Source organism: Canis lupus, chromosome 25 (assembly GCF_011100685.1).
Source record: "Canis lupus familiaris isolate Mischka breed German Shepherd chromosome 25, alternate assembly UU_Cfam_GSD_1.0, whole genome shotgun sequence".
In the NCBI taxonomy this organism is placed as follows: Eukaryota; Metazoa; Chordata; class Mammalia; order Carnivora; family Canidae; genus Canis; species Canis lupus.
In genome coordinates this window covers 42,514,775-42,530,880 of record NC_049246.1, presented here as the reverse complement: position 1 = coordinate 42,530,880, position 16,106 = coordinate 42,514,775, and the positions used below count along the sequence as shown (strand labels likewise).

The 16,106-nt window shown below is 45.0% G+C and overlaps 1 protein-coding gene across 1 annotated transcript in view; it reads left to right on the top strand.

Annotated features, from left to right (window-relative positions):
* The first annotated feature begins 302 nt into the window (after positions 1–302).
* The window catches only part of SLC16A14 (solute carrier family 16 member 14), a 30,839-nt gene continuing 15,035 nt past the window's right edge, over positions 303–16,106 (top strand). Inside the window, exons 1-3 of the mRNA XM_038574090.1 lie at positions 303–420; positions 7,490–7,761; positions 14,276–14,419. Of these exons, the coding sequence (XP_038430018.1) occupies positions 7,503–7,761; positions 14,276–14,419 (403 nt within the window). The 5' untranslated portion in view covers positions 303–420; positions 7,490–7,502. The remainder of the gene's footprint in view (positions 421–7,489; positions 7,762–14,275; positions 14,420–16,106) is intronic.

Below are 16,106 nucleotides of genomic sequence, written 5' to 3'. Positions count from 1 at the left end.
GCCCCCGCCCCCGGGCGCGCGTGGGGTGAGGTTTCGGAGCCTCCACTCGGGTCTAGAAACGTGCAGAGCGTCCGCCTGAGCCAAAGCCCTAAACTTCAACCGGCCACAAGAGTGTGCACGTGAGATGACTGCAATTTTTTCCTGCCAAACCAGAATTAGCCGGTATAGGAATGAACGAGCGTGGAGATTTGAAACTGCACGGATTGGAAGGAAGCCCGGGTTAGGCTCGCGCGCCCCGGGACGCACCCAGGCTCGCGGGCGCTCCCCCGGCCTGGCAGCGGGCGGCGCGGGGGCCGGGATGCTGGGCCCCCCGGCCGCGGCTCCGGACGGACGGCCGCTCGGGGGGCGCCGAGGACACCGGCGGGGGCGGGCATCGGGGCCGGCAGCCCGGTGAGGCCGCAGCCCCGCGCCGCGCGGGCGGTGAGTACCCCGAGGCCGCGCTGCACCCGGGCCGCCCTGGCCCGCGGGGGGCTCGGCGGGGCGCGCGGTGCAGGCCCGGGGCGGGCCCGGGAGGGCTGCCGGGCGGCGGCGGGCAGGGCTGCGCGGGGGCGCGGGGGGCGCGAGCTGCGGGCGGGGACGCGCGCCCCGCTCCCCCGGCCGCCGGGGCGCACGGACCCCCGGACCCCTCCCCGGGGCCCCCCTCCCCGGGCTCCCCCCTCCCCGGGCCCCCTCCCGCCTGCCCGGGCGCAGCTGGGGACTCGAACCCGGCGGGGAGCGGGGCGGACAGCGGGCGAGCGGGGTGCGGAGGGCTCCGAGCCCGCGGGGGACGCGGGTGCGCGGGGTGCGGCGCTCGGGGCGCGGGGAGGCGGGGAGACCGCGGAGCCGGGGAGCGGGGCGCGCAGGGCTGCCCCCCCCCCGCGGGCAGGAGAGGGGCACCGGGGCGGGGGGGGGGGGGGCGACCCGGGGCGGCCATTCCCGGGCACACGGCGCCAAGGCCAAGGAACCGGATTCCGTTTTCCAATTAATTAAGCCGGTTTCCTTGCGCGGAAAAGTTGATTCAGACCAATTAACGGGGATGAGTGAGGATTATTATTGAGGATTAGGAGGGCTCCTCGTCGCCTTGTCTGGCGTGCATGTGTGTGTGTGTGTGTGTGTGTAAGAGAGAGAGATGGGGGTGGATAAGCAGGCTCTGGAATCCCGCAAGCCCGGCCGCACCACCTGCTAGTTTGACCTCTAAACTTCACTGCCCTCATTCGACAAATAGCCTCAGTTTCCTGGTCTGTGCAATGGGGCCTTACTGCCAACCGGACAAGATCGGGGTGGAGAAGCCACTCGGCACAGCCCCTGGCCCCCCAGAAGGCCTGTATATGTGCAGTTGTCCCCAGGTCACCGTGAACCCAGGGCAAGTGTCCGTTTCCCCCAAGCGGGCCTCCCCGCACTGCAGCTCCCCAGCCCGCGGGGCTCTAACCTGCTCAGCCTGCAGGGCTCAAGTGCGCCCCCTAAGGCCCACGATTTCCTGTGCCCCCAGGTCCTCCGGGCTAACGATCCCGAAGCCCAGGTGGAGGTTGACGCGCCCCTCGCCCCGCATCTAAGGAAGAACCAGTTACCACCCCTCTCTGCCCACCTTTCCTGGAGGTTGTAGTTTTAGTTTTCCCCGAGCGCTTTCCCCTTTGCCTGTCATTGGCAAAGCCCCCGCCGCATGCTCACGGAGCCCCAGCAGCCAAGTTAAAAGAGTGAAGGATTTGCTTATCAGATTTACTCCAGTTTCGGAGCTGCGGAAACTGAATTTTTTTTAAATTTTTTTTTTAATTCATTTATGATAGTCACAGAGAGAGAGAGAGGCAGAGACACAGGCAGAGGGAGAAGCAGGCTCCATGCACCGGGAGCCCGACGTGGGACTCGATCCCGGGTCTCCAGGATCGCGCCCTGGGCCAAAGGCAGGCGCCAAACCGCTGCGCCACCCAGGGATCCCGGAAACTGAATTTAATTTTCATCTCAGATACAGCTGGCTCTAAATTATTTTCGCCTCGACGTGGTAGCACATAAATATGTAGCCGGCCTCCATCTCCTAGCTTTCAGGGGTTACTTCATTTCCCTGCGTTTAGGATGACTTTGCCACCATCTGTGAACTCCCACATGGTGCAAGTGGAAGGTTGGCTATTGGTCTTCCCATTGCCTTCCTTCACGGTCTTCCGTGCAAAGGCTTAATGTTACAGGCTGAGCCTTCAGCAGGCCGCCTGGATTGGGCTCCGTCTTACATATTGATCCTAGAGGAAGCTCCACACTCGGTGCCTCCATTTACCCCAGTGAACCACGTGTGTGTTGTTCTGCACGTGTGTCAGGATGTGGAGAAGGTGGGAGAGCTTGAAGGCCATGTGGTGGAGAAAGATGTGGAGCCTGGGGACAGGGTGGCCCAGAACCATCCCTAGTTCACTTGTGTTCTTTCTCTCTCTCTCTCTCCTCTCTCTCTCTCACTCTCTCTCTTTCTCTGGGATTATCATACTCAAATGGTTCTTTTATATCTTATAATTATGCAAATGCTAAAAGCAAACGTGGGGTGAAGGGGATAGAAATGTATTTTCCTATTGTGTTTTGCTTTCGTTAACCTGGTTGGGCAATAAGTTAACTGCGGTTAGTCAAAACAGAAATTACTTATAGAGAGAGTGAGCTATGAAATGCAGATGGTTCTATTGCCAGGTGTATCTTTAGGGACTTCCTGAAGATGGGACAGCACTTCGTTTTAGCCACCCCCACCCTCCACCAGTGCTCTGCATTGGCTACTGTACGCTACATGCACCCTTGCGTCCCTTGGATAAAACGTGGCAATTAAATACTATCCGATGTCATTTATTTATGAACAAATGAAACGGAAATGTTGAGAGCAGTTCAATGGCATCTCCATCTCTTAACCCATAAAATAAATAATTCAGTGAGCATATCAATTTCTTAACATTGCTTAGGAAAATGTTTACTATTTCAACTCAGCGGTTGAAAATGATAACTTTCGTGATATTATTATTTCAAACTTTTTCATAGATGTAAATGGCTTATTATTTTTAAAAAATAGATGTAAATGGCCTTTATGAAAATGCCAGGCTGTGTTGTTTTGTCTCACTAAACAGAGCTGAGCATTATCCCACGGATTTAAAATGATGTTATTACATCAAGTGCCCTCCCTAATGCCCATCACCCAGTTGTACTGGGTGCTATATGCAACTGATGCATCACTAAATTCTACCTCTGAAACTAATAAAATATTTTTAGGAAATGTTTTTAAATAAAAAATAAAATATTATTACTCATGTAGGCCAGTCACTCCCCTGATCCTTTGCTTTCTGGCTTCTCGGAATGCTGCATGTAAGTAGCAGAGACAGAGGGAAGACAACCACTGAACACCCACCCCGTCTGATCCATTTGTAGGCTTATTCTCTGGGCCTCCTGCCAGTGCAGCCCTTGTCTGGGCTGCGAGCTCTGAAAAACTAGGGCTGTCCCATTGCTGACTGTCCCCAGGCAGGCTGTCCTCTCCCCAGGGTCTCAAGAGCAGGGTAGTGGCAAAGTAGACTTCTTAAGGGAAGTGACTCTTGAATCATCCTCTTTCTTTTTCACAATTCAGCCACTAATCTACAGGAGGCAAAAAGCTGACCCAGATGATGTTTAAAAGATAGAGATAGGGACTTTTATTTTGTTACTATAAAATTAATACATATTTATTGCGATTTCTTTTTTTTTTTTTTTTTTTACCAACAAGACAGATTAAAAGGAGGAAGAGTCCATTAAGACCATCATCCAAAGAATAATCTCCCTCAACATTATCCTTTTCACACCAGTCTTTTCTCCTTTGGATGCCTATTTTTAACAAAAACAAAGGGATTCTTGCACATATCCCAAGTTGTAGCCTCCTGTGTAGAATTCGCACCTTAGAGTGCCCTTCTTTCCATGTTTTCAAACAGCCTTGTACAACAATTGGTTGATCTAACACATACTCTAATGTTAGAGATTAGAGATGTTTGCAGGGGTTAAGGGGGTTCTCACCGAGTCAAGGTTTCACTATTGTATTTAGCTGAATCTTGAGGGAGGAGCAGAAAAGGAGCAGGGTGTTAGAAGGAGACAAGTGCGTTCCCAAAAGAGAAAGAGAAGGCCGTGCCCCAAGGCTTAAGACCCTGTGCAAGGTGAAGGAGCTGCAGGTGGCTCAGCAGGGCTGGAGCGCAAAGGTCAAAGGCAGGGAAATGAGAGCAGGAGAATCTGTGGGAGTCTGGCAGAGGCAAAGGGGGTTTGGCCTTGATCCTAAAGCTATCTTGACAGCATGGAGAAATCACATGGCACGGTAGCACTTTATCTTATCCCTCCCAGCCGTCTGCAGAACGGGGAAGTGGAAAGGACCCAGGCAGACAGGAGCAACGTGGGCAGGAAGTGTAGGGGTTGAGGATTGGATGGGTGTTTAGGACATAGAGTCATTTAAAAGATAAAAATAATAATGAGGACAAGGCATGAGGGAAAGGGAAAATCGAGATGAGCCTCAGGACAGATCCTTGAAACTGGCATCCTTGGTTTCCCAGCACCCATTTCTTCCCAACAAACTTTAGCCAGAACCAAAGCCACAGTCCAGGGATCTACCGGCTTTTCCTATAAAGGGTCAGAGAGTATTTTAAGTTTCATGGACCACATATCCTTTAAAAAAGGTAAAAACAAACCAAAAAATTTTTTTAATAAAATAAAAATAAAAAACAGGGCGCCTGGGTGGCTCAGTCAGTTAAGTGTCTGCCTTCGGCTCAGGTCATGACCCCAGGGTCCTGGGATGGAGCCTCGTATCGGACTCCCTGCTCAGTGGGGAGCCTGCTTCTCCCTCTACCCTGCTTGCTCTCTCATTCACCCTCTCTCTCAAATAAGTAAATAAAATCTTTTTTTAAAAAAAGGTAAAGACAATTACCTTTGTTTGGAGGGGTTTCTCATGTATTTGGGATTATTTTTTTTTATTATATCTCCTTCCTCCATTGCAACCAAAGGATTTTCAGTAGTAACCATGTAGTGGTTCATAAAAATCTTCGTTTTATTTCTTTTCATTTCATTTTATTTCGTTTCGTTTCATTTCTTTTCATCATCGTTTCTTATTTTTTGTCTACTGTTTTTTTTTAAAGATTGTATTTATTTATTCATGAGAGACACAGAGAAAGAGGCAGAGACATAGGCAGACAGAGATGCAGGCTCCCTGAAGGAAAACCTTATGTGGGACTCGGTCCCAGGACCCAGGGGTCACAACCTGAGCCGAAGGCAGACGCTCAGCCACTGAGCCACCCAGGTGCCCTTTGTCTTCTGTTTTAAAATAATTGAAAAAAGAAGAGATTTCTATTTTAAAGACATCGTGCAGATTGAGTAAAACATTTCATGTATTGACTGCAAATTTTACTCTCTACGCGAAAGGTTTTCGCCTTGCAGTCTTGCACTTGTTTTGCTATGTTACATTTTAAACAAAATAAAAGCTCCAAGTAGGCATAAAGAACTCAACTTCTGGAGCTTCATCCCTACAGTAACTACACGTTAGTGCATCTCGCAGGTCCTGCTGCAGACCCAGGCTGTGCCACAGAGATGCTCCGGCAATTCTGATCTCCTGGGAACCTACCCTCGGAGCATATGTACAGTGTAGCTGGGGCCAGATGGGTGTCGGGGTCAACAGTACAACTAGGAGTTCTCTAAACTACTTCCCGTGGATAAGACTGTTTACGGAAGGATAAGTAATAGCACCACCCTGATTTGAAGTTTACAGATAGAAAATTAAAACAGAATTATTTGGAACTTTGACCAGCAAAAGATTTTTTTCAGAGAGTATTTTTATCAGGGACGTTGTCTAGATTTGCTGGCACATCGAGATCATAAAAAGGCAGACCAAAATCAGTCGTTTCTTGTTGTTTGAAAGTTCTCCTCTGATGATGCTCTCGTTGCCAGCTTCTGGGGGGAGGGCCTCCAGGGCCTGTACCTGGTGCTGCGCACCCTCAGAGCTGCAGGGCTCAGCTCCACCTTCAGAACTGCCCGACAATCACTTCCACTTGCTGTGGGCAACAGTCTGTTCCGTATTCCTGAACGTTGAGACCCCTTCATAACCACCATCCTCTTCATTCTCAGCCAGTGACCTGACTTGCTACTTCACCCAAGAATCGGACCGTCAGGTGTAACTTCTCATCCCACTACCTGGCATGTCATCTCCATCCACCTTCTGCTTTGCTCCTGCAGATCAAGACCAATGCTCCTGTCCCACTTCCTCCAGGATTACTGTCTCTGTCTCCTCCTTTTACTCTTTATCCTCAGTTCTTATACACATACTTCTTTTTCATCCCGAAAAATAAAAATGCAGCCAGAGGCTTCGCCTGACCTGGCATCGCCACCCACCTCCAGCTCCATTCAGCCTCCAAGCCTTTTTTCCTAACATCTGGAGATGGATCTGCGTAGAGCACAGGTCACCATGTCTGGTTCCTGTAGGACTCAGCCTCTGGCTGTTCATTATGTGCAAGAGAAACTCTAAGCTCCTGACTTGGCACACAGGCATGATCTAGCCTCTGGCTCCCTGGTAATCTCACTGGTAACCTAGACATCACTGTAGTATCCAAATGCTTTTAGTCTGATTTTCTATTTTTTTTTAAGATTTTATTTATTTATTCATAGACACACAGAGAGAGAGGCAGAGACACAGGCAGAGGGAGAAGCAGGCTCCATTCAGGGAGCCCAATGTGGGACTCGATCCCGGGTCTCCAGGATCACACCCCAGGCTACAGGCAGCGCCAAACCGCTGAGCCACCGGGGCTGCCCTGATTTTCTATTTTTAAATCAACTTTCTAGTTTCCCAGGGAAATGCTGGAATGCGGGTAGGTGGAATGGGTAAAATATGTGTCTTGTGTATCAGACTTGAGTATCACCATTATTAGAAAGTTCTAGCTCCTATTTTAAAAAATTAATTAATTGGCCTTCTAGTTTACTACTCTTTCCTGAGTTGGTTCATATGAGTTGGTCTCCTGAGGCAAATCCTCTCTCACTCTACCAAACAAACTGAAGACTTGGACCTACAAAACAAGAACCAGATGCCGTGCTAAGGGCTCTACCAAGGCAAAGCTACCCTGAAAGGCTGTTTAGAGCCAGGTGTCTTCCTTCTGTGACATCTTTGTTGTCACCTATCAGTGTCCATCTCAATAACAGACACACAAAGCATGGGCTTTTGAGTCAGGAATAGATGGATTCGATTCCTTAAGTTCTGGGATAGCCATACTTCATGGCCATGAGAACTTGGGAAAGGCACTTCACTTCACTGGGTCTATTTCCATTTCTTTAAAATGCGGATAGTAATGCTTACCTATAAGATGACGGTAAAGATGAAACAGGTTTAACAAAAGCACTTGGCAGTAAAAAAAAAAAAAAAAAAATGTCAGGAGTGTTCCAAATCTGCATGAAGACAGGATGAATCTGAAGGCCACTTTGGTTACAATGGGGAGGTAGAGCTGTCCAAAGAAGATAAAGATACTTTTGGTTTGACATTCAAGGAAATTATTTGTCATGTGTATTTCAGAAAATCTTGGAAAATGTATACAAGTCATGAAGACATTGGGTATGATTTTGAAGATGACCCCAAAGATAAGAAGACACTTAAGTCCCATCCAAACATTGACAGTGGATGGGCTTGGATGGTGGTTCTTTCCTCCTTCTTTGTGCACATCCTCATTATGGGCTCCCAGATGGCCCTGGGAGTCCTCAACGTGGAATGGCTTGAAGAGTTCCATCAGAGCCGTGGCCTGACTGCATGGGTCAGCTCCCTCAGCATGGGCATCACTTTGATTGTGGGTATGTTCACGTGCAACCTGTTGTAAAACTGAATTATAAGTTGACCATTCTCTGCTGTAGGTAATGTTTTAGATTGTCAAAATATTAGACACTGCATGTTAATGATGGTACTATTTTATTTTTCAGGCTAAAATACATATAACATCACATTCACTGTTTTAACCACTTTTAGGTATACAGTTCATTGCCACTGAGTGCATTCATCCCCACCATCCACCTCCAGAACTTTTTCATCGTCTCAAACTGAAACTCTGCACCCGTGAAACAAGTCTCCATTCCCACCTCCCCTTGGCCCCTGACCACCACCCTCCTGCCTTTAGTCTCTATGACAGCGCCTGATAGAAGTGGAATCACTCAACACGTGTCCTTTTGTGTGATATTACTGTTTGAATATTATGAACATTTGGAGTGTCTTAAAAATTGATAGTTTAAAAAACTCTTTTGCCCCAAACTCTGTTTTCTTGACTGCTACTATTCATTATATATCACTACAGGTCTGTTTACTTAACATTTATGAATATTGGTAAAAGATAAAAATTTTAGGGAAAACACTATAAAAGGCAGGTAACTATCTTATTTCAGAGTTCTGGTGATTTAATTTGAAATATTGATCACACACTGTTGCAAAATCTATTAAAGTGCTTTTAGAAAAGTTACAGATCTAGCTAACAGGAAGGAATAATAATGTATTTTGTTAAACCTCACCACACACCAATCTGTGAAAGCAATTCTTTTTTTTTTAATTTATATATATTTTATTTGTTTATTGATGAGAGACACAGGGAGAGGGAAAAGCAGGCTCCATGCAGAGAGCCTGATGTGGGACTTGATCCCGGGACTCCAGGATCACACCCTGGGCCGAAGGGAGATGCTCAACTGCTGAGCCTCCTAGGTGTCCCTGAAAGCAATTCTCATGCAGTTGGAGATGCCAAGCTAGAAAGTTATCATAACTATAAGATGTTATTATGGCCTATGTGTTTCCTTTTGGGAACTAGACAATTTTTACTGTCAACTAACCTTTAATAAGCATCTATCATATAACAGGTGTTTTCCCTTACTTTATCTCTTGAATGTAAAAGCCATACTTTTACATTGAAATTTTTTTTTTACATTTATTCTTATTTATTTATCTCTTAGAATGTTCATGCCAGTGGTGGGGAGGGGCAGAGAGAATCTTAAGCAAGCTCCACACCCAGTGCGGAGCCCTGCTCAGGACCCTGAAATCATGACCTGAGCCGAAATCAAAAGTCTGAGGCTTAACTGACTAAGCCAAACAGGCACCTCTACATCAATTTTTTTTTTAATCTCAAGTATTCATGAAATCACACTGGAAACATAGATGGCCTCAAATCTTCTTCTAGTTCTGTGAGCGTTTGCGTATGACAGGCATCTGTGTGCTTGATGAGAATCTCCCTTTTCAGTGATTTCCACATTGGTAATTAATTCCTTGACTCCGATTCAGAGATTTGTTGATTTTGGCTGGCATGCAGGCAGTGATCATTTGGATAATACAAATAATATTAATAATGGTGATACTGCTAACGATTAAAAACAAGGATGAAGTGTTATTTCTCAAGATGTGTGTGGAGTATGCGTGTTTATCAAAGGGAATTAATACTAATCTAGTTTTAGAATTACATAAGGGCACCGTTACGTGTGTCAGGGAATTGCCGGTAAATTCTTGCCTGCAGCATTAAGGAACTGACTCCTTCAACCCTGCGTTGGCCTGGTTAAGACTAGCACTGTCATATGAAAAACGCAGTGTAGGCAATATGCTAGTTTTATGTTGGATGTGATTCAGCCTTCTCAAATAAGCCAGCGAAGGAAAACTGTACTTCTAGAAAACCTTCCATCCAGTTTTTTTACCTTTTTAAAAATAAATCCTTAAGGGGAGCCCAGCTGGCTTAATCCATAGAGCATGGGACTCTTGGTCTTGGGGTCATGAGTTCAAGGCCCATATTGGATGTAGAGATCACTTAAAAATACAATCTTTTTTAAAAAAAATACAATCTTTTGTTTATTGTTTAAAGATTTTATTTATTTATTCACAAAAGACACCGAGAAAGAGGCAGAGACAGAGGCAGAGGGAGAAGCAGGCTCCCTCCGGGGAGCGTGATGCAGAACTTGATCCCAGGACACCAGGATCGCAACCTGAGCCAAAGGCAAAAATGCTCAACCACTGAGCCACCCAGGTGCTCCAAGAATACAACCTTTAAAAAAAAATCTTACTTTGGGGTAAACCAAAATACTTAGAGATTCAATCTAGGAAGTCTGTGTCTACCACAGAAAAGAAGACTCCGCGAAAGGCCAGGATAGGAAACGTCCCCTTATTTTCCAAATCGTCCAGTGAGGTTGTCTTAGATATAATTTTGTGTTTCACAAGTCCTACAAAAATAAGCAATGCTAACCAGTCCTGCAATTGTTGGAAATGATTTTGAATATGACTCCAAAATAAGAACACCTGATTCATGGCGATGGTGAAACGTGTTTGTCTTCTTGAATTTAATTGGGAGGTAAGTAACTATATATTCAGAATTCTGTTTGCGAGGCCACGAATCCCGAGCAGTGTGATTTCAGCTTGTAGACTAACCTTTCTACAGGAAAGGTACCTGCCAGATAAATATCTTGTGTCTTGGAAATCATAACACAGCAAGGCTCATAGTTATATAAATAAAAGGTCTTTTATCTTATCGTGACCCTAAACTGCTGTTCGTTATCTTAAACTGCCTGATACAGGGTGGCTGCAGATCTGTTGGGTGTTTTCCGAGCCAGAAGCCTGCAAGAAGAGCTCTCCTTTATTTACCACGTAGTGCGTGCCACATGCACGTTATGCATAGGCTCTCGTTTGATCCCACTGCAACGCCAGCGCCAGACCACTGTCCTCTGTCTGACAAGGAAGACATGCAGGGTTCACAGACTTCCTTACGAAAGGTTAAACAGCGAATAAGCATGAGACAGGCTTCAAAGCTGGCCCACTGGCCTCCAAAGTTGTGTCTACTCTACCACACTCCCTGCCCCTACAACAGATGAGAACTGAGAATATATTTGAAGTGAATAAATATAGATTGTTCTCATTTTCTAATCGTTGTAAGCACACTTGGGTTTTCTCTTCTACATTCAAAAAAAAATCTGTGAATTATGTTAGAGTTGAAAACTATCTCTCTGTTGGGCAGTGGCTTGCATGTAGGAAATTTAGTTGATTCCTGTTTCATTCATTGCTAGCATGGGCTTCGCCATTTTCCTGCCAAAGGTCCCAATTTTTAACAACATGTAATCGCCTCAGTCGTATCTACAGCAGCCTTGGTGATACCCTCAGAATAATTCTTGGTGGGAGCCATGTTGGGGGAATCTACAGGCTGCAGAAGGATACTTTCTTGCTAAGGAGATTTTAGACCAGCTATTGCCAATCCTGACTGCACATCAGATCCATCTGAGGAGCTTTTAAAACCCCTGCTGTTCACGCTGCACCTAGGCCATTAAATCAGAACGTCTTGGGATGGGACCCAAGCATCAAGTTTTTTTTTTTAAAGCTCCTAAGTGACTCCAATGCTCAGCCGAGGCAGACAGTCATTGATTTAGAGGCTCTGAACTCCTTACTGCAGTGAAGGATTACCCTAAGAGGCCGGGAGTTCAATGAACTACCTACTTTCATCCTTGACTGTATGCCACGGTCACCTCAGATCATTCCTCTCCTCACCTAACCTATGAGATGCAGGGGCAGGCAAGAAATTAGGACTTCCTCCTGGTGTTGCCTGCAGCTTTATTATGTAGAAAACAGGCCAAAATCAGATTTCTTCTGAAGAGGTGAAAGTCTGCATCTCGTCCCAGAACTCTGGATTCCTCCATAAAAGTGGGAATCATAACCAGACAACCGCCCCTCTACCTCCTTTGCCCCTTGTCCTTAGACTGTGGGGAATTCTTTTCATTTTAGTGAAACTCTAACTTGACCTTAGAGAGGCCAGTTGACCATCAGCAATGATGAGAAAATGGAACAGAAGCAGAACACTTGGGTCCAACTTCCTTACTTTGACCCTATCTGTGTTTGGTAACCATGGAGGAGGCATGCCATCTCTAGGGCTGGCTTTGCCCGTCTGCAAGTCCTAAATGACTGAAGCTCCACCATGTGAGAGATGATGAACCAGAAAGTCAGACAGTTACCAACTTGCGTTCGTATCAGTAAAGCAATTAATCCTTTCTTTTTGATATACAACATTCCTCCAGACATGAATATCTGCTCTTACTTGGGAATTCCACCTCCCTCCTTTCCCCCCAAATGTTTTCTTCGTGCAGTGTTTCAGAAGCAGGCAGTATCACAGAAAAGCTCGCTTCTGGCCTCTTCTGTTACATGGACAACATGATCGGGCTCCTGAACTGCAATCTGGTGACTTGTCGTAGCTTAAAAGGCTGATTAACCGTAGACCGATGAGTCATGACTTTTTCTCTTTTTTATTTACTCCTCTTTGTGGGGCCCCTGGGTGGCTCAGTTGGTTAAGCATCAGACTCTTGATTTCAGCTCAGGTCATGATCTCAGGGTCCTGAGATCGAGCCCCACCTCGGGCTCCATGCTCAGCAGAAGGTCTGTTTGAGATTCACCCCTCCCCCTACTCATGCACATTTTTGCTCTCTCTCAAATAAATCTTTAAAAAAATATATCTATGAAGAAATCAAAGATCCGTCTTCAACTTATGGTTTCTGAATTTCAGTTGCTCCCATAATTCCCTTAGAAGTTTTTAGCAGTGCATTTAGTTTATATATATTTTTTATACCATGTGCTTACTTTATAGTACATAACAGTATATTTATGTAAAATATATTTACTGTATTGTCCATTCTAAGAGGTTTATCTGGTGAGTTATTTGTGTAATACACCAAGGTTAAATTAATAAATCATCACCTTCATCATTTTTAGGATTAGGCTTGCTCAGAATCATTAGACAAAGAAAAAAATCCATTAGCAAACTGTGCATCCAAATCTAACATGAATGTAGATAGAACTTTAAAGGAACATTTTGTTTCAGTTTGAACTAAAAGGGGAAACTCCTTAGAGTTTAACAAATTTTTAGCCTGAAATAGTCCCACCAGAATATAGGGCTTTGTAACTAGGAAAAGGAATAATGATCAAAAGTAAGATGATGTTTAAAATGTGCCATCTTACTGAATATTAACCAAAGGTCACACTGTATTGCTAAAGTACAGATTGCTTTTTGGACAGGGAATCACTGATCACCAGGCAGGCATTGAGCTTCTGTGACATCAGAAGTTACCCAAGGCACCTGGGTGGCTTAGTGGGTTAAGTGTCCAGCTCTTGAGCTCAGCTCAGGTCTTGAGCTCAGGGTGGTGAGTTCCAGTCCTGCATTGTGCTCCATGTAAAAAAAAAGAAGTTACCACAAAATCAGGAAGAAAACAAAGAGGTTTGACAAAAACCAGAGTGTCCTAGGAAAATAGGCAGTCAGGATATGTGTCATATGATACGGTATTGCTGCCTGCATAGCATCCACTGCACCCCGAATCGTATTTCTGGATCTCAACATGGTGTCATAAAAATGTATAGCCTGGTGGGGCCGGTCTGCAACTGAGAGTCACCAGAGGCTGAAGTGCGTATGAAGTGATGGGAAGTTCTTTTCAACACACTTTGCATCCAGGTGTCCTCGTGAAAAGAAGCTATCAGTTCTTTACAGGAAGCATGGGAGGCCTGAAAAATCCCTTTCTGTACTCCCCTTAAGGTCTGAAGGCAAAAAGTCAAATAACAAATAATGTAAATGAGGGCAGAAGGCCAAGTACAAGACCAAAGGGAAAGGTGGTGACTCTAGCAAACTAGGAGTGGGGACAGAGCTACTCGGGCCAGCCCACGCACAGCTCCAGCCCATCTTGGCTGTGTGGGAAGCTGCTGGATTCTGTGCAATCATTGGATTTCTTGTGAATGCTCTTAATTTTTAAATGCTGGCAACTGATTCAAAATATCTTTTAAAGATTGTATTTATTTATTTCAGAGAGAGCGAGCGAGCATGAGCGGTGGAGAGGGGTATAGGGAGGAGGAGAAGCAGATTCCCTGCCGAGTGGGGAGCCCAACACGGGGCAGATTCCAGGACCCTAAGATCATGACCTGAGCCAAAGGCAGATGCCCAACCTACTGAGCCACCCAGGCATCCCTAAACATCTTGTAAACTGTTTTCTGGATAAACAAAATGCATCTGCAGGCTGAATAAGCCCATAGACAGCTAGTTTAGGACCTACTTGTGTTGTAGACAAGAGAATGAACTAACTCATCTGTCTATTTATTTCAGGTCTGCCTTTCTTGAAAACCTAGCACCTTGAGCTCTCCAGTGACATGACCAGTGAAAGAAACTCATCTTTGCATGCTAAAAGCTTTCTGCATAGAAAGCAATGGGGGGTTTGGGTTTGTTTTATTTAACAGCCCTAGTAATTTTTAGTCTTTGTCTTCATTGAGGATTTTCGAAGAAAGCATGAAAATAAAACACCATCAGTCAATTCCCTTTTCCATGTCCCGAGACAGGACCTTTCATTGGCTTGTTTATCAACACCTGTGGGTGTCGCGGGACTGCCATCATCGGAGGGCTGGTGAACTCACTGGGCTGGGTACTGAGCGCCTATGCCGCAAACGTGCACTATCTCTTTATTACCTTTGGAGTGACAGCTGGTAAGCATGTTGATTATTTTTAACCTTAATTTTAAATATATTTGTTGGGCATTTTGACAATGAATATTTGTGGAGAAAAAAGAACCATTGAAATATTAAAATATTTTGTCCTTTTTTTTAAAGATTTTATTTATTTTTTCTTTTTAAAGATTTATTTATTTATTTATTTATTTATTTATTTATTTATTTATTTATTTATTTATTTCAGAAGAGAGAGCCCGAGCAGGGGAGGGAGGGAGCAGGGAGGGGCAGAGGGAGAAGGGGAAGCAGACTCCCCGATGATGAGCAGGGAGCCTGAGGTGGGGCTTGATCCCAGAAAAGCCCTGGGATCATGACCTGAGCCCAAGGCAGACGCTTAACTGACTCAGCCACCTAGGCATCCCAGATTTTGTCCTTTTCCTCCACCCCAGCCCACCAGGAAATACTTTTTTAGTATAAGATATTAAATATGCCTTAAGTGTGGAAAAACAACTTAACAAGTGTACTTGGCCTTCCTGTTAGAATTTAATTAAATTTCCCATGATTGGTTCTAAGTGCTAGTCTTCTCTCTTATGAAGAGTAGGAAAAAGGAAGGTAATAACAGTCTTGGGTGAATAGACCAAATATTAAGGAAATTAATAACATTCTGTCATTTAATAACTACAGAATGGAGCATGAATCATAGAATAATTATTTTCTCCTTTCACTCTATTCAAATGAATGACAAAGCAGCAAAATCCACATATATGTAGAGACCCTTAGGAAGCAAAACTAGAGCAGAGAGTGTCACTCCTCAGGGAACAGGTAAAAATTGGCTACCAGGCAGTGTGGTTTGCATATCCGTTCTGCAAAATACATTTCCAGCTATTATTTCCTTTATCAACGGGTAGCCGAATTCACACAGATAAGAAGTATCTTAACTTGTACAATTGAATTGCAGTGAACCGGATCCAGCTTGACTTGGAGTCCAGAGCTACAATCCTAATAAATGACACACTGACAGAAATGTTGGTATAAGAGTTAAAAGTCAGAATACGGAAGTCTTGCTTTTTTTTCCCCCCCACTTATTATCTGTGTGACTTCAGGCAAACTACTTAACCCACTTATGCCTCAGTTTCCTTATCTGCCAAATGGGATCATTAAGTGCTTGGTTTAAAGGGTGGTTGAAATGATTAGGAGATTATCGGTGTAAAGCACTCAGCACAATACTTATCACAAAACAGAATCCTTGGTTAAGTGTTAGCTAATATATAATTGTTATATGGAATGTAACATTCTTATTATAAGCTTAAGTGCCTACTTTATGATAGCCGGAGACGTGAACATGAAGACCTCCTCTCCAAATAAGTTGGCAAGCTGATTCTCTATAATTTACATTGATCCACATTTACACATAAAGCACTTCTATGTCCTTTGAATCATAGTTTTAAAACCATGGATCTGAAGGACTTGGTAACAGTTCTTAAAGAACAGCTTAAGGTGTTTTCCTGAGTGTTACAGAAACTTCCCCCCAAATACTCCAATGAATAGAGCCAGCACTGGGATTTTTATATTGTGGGTGAGGAAATAAACACTCCTGCCAAAGCTAGGGAGTGACACTAGGGTCTCCGTGGCACCCCCTGTGAACTGGATGTGGTGGTCACTGATTATATAGACTTGGTCCTAAAAACTGAGACTTGAGATTAATTCCCCTCATTTAGAGATTCCT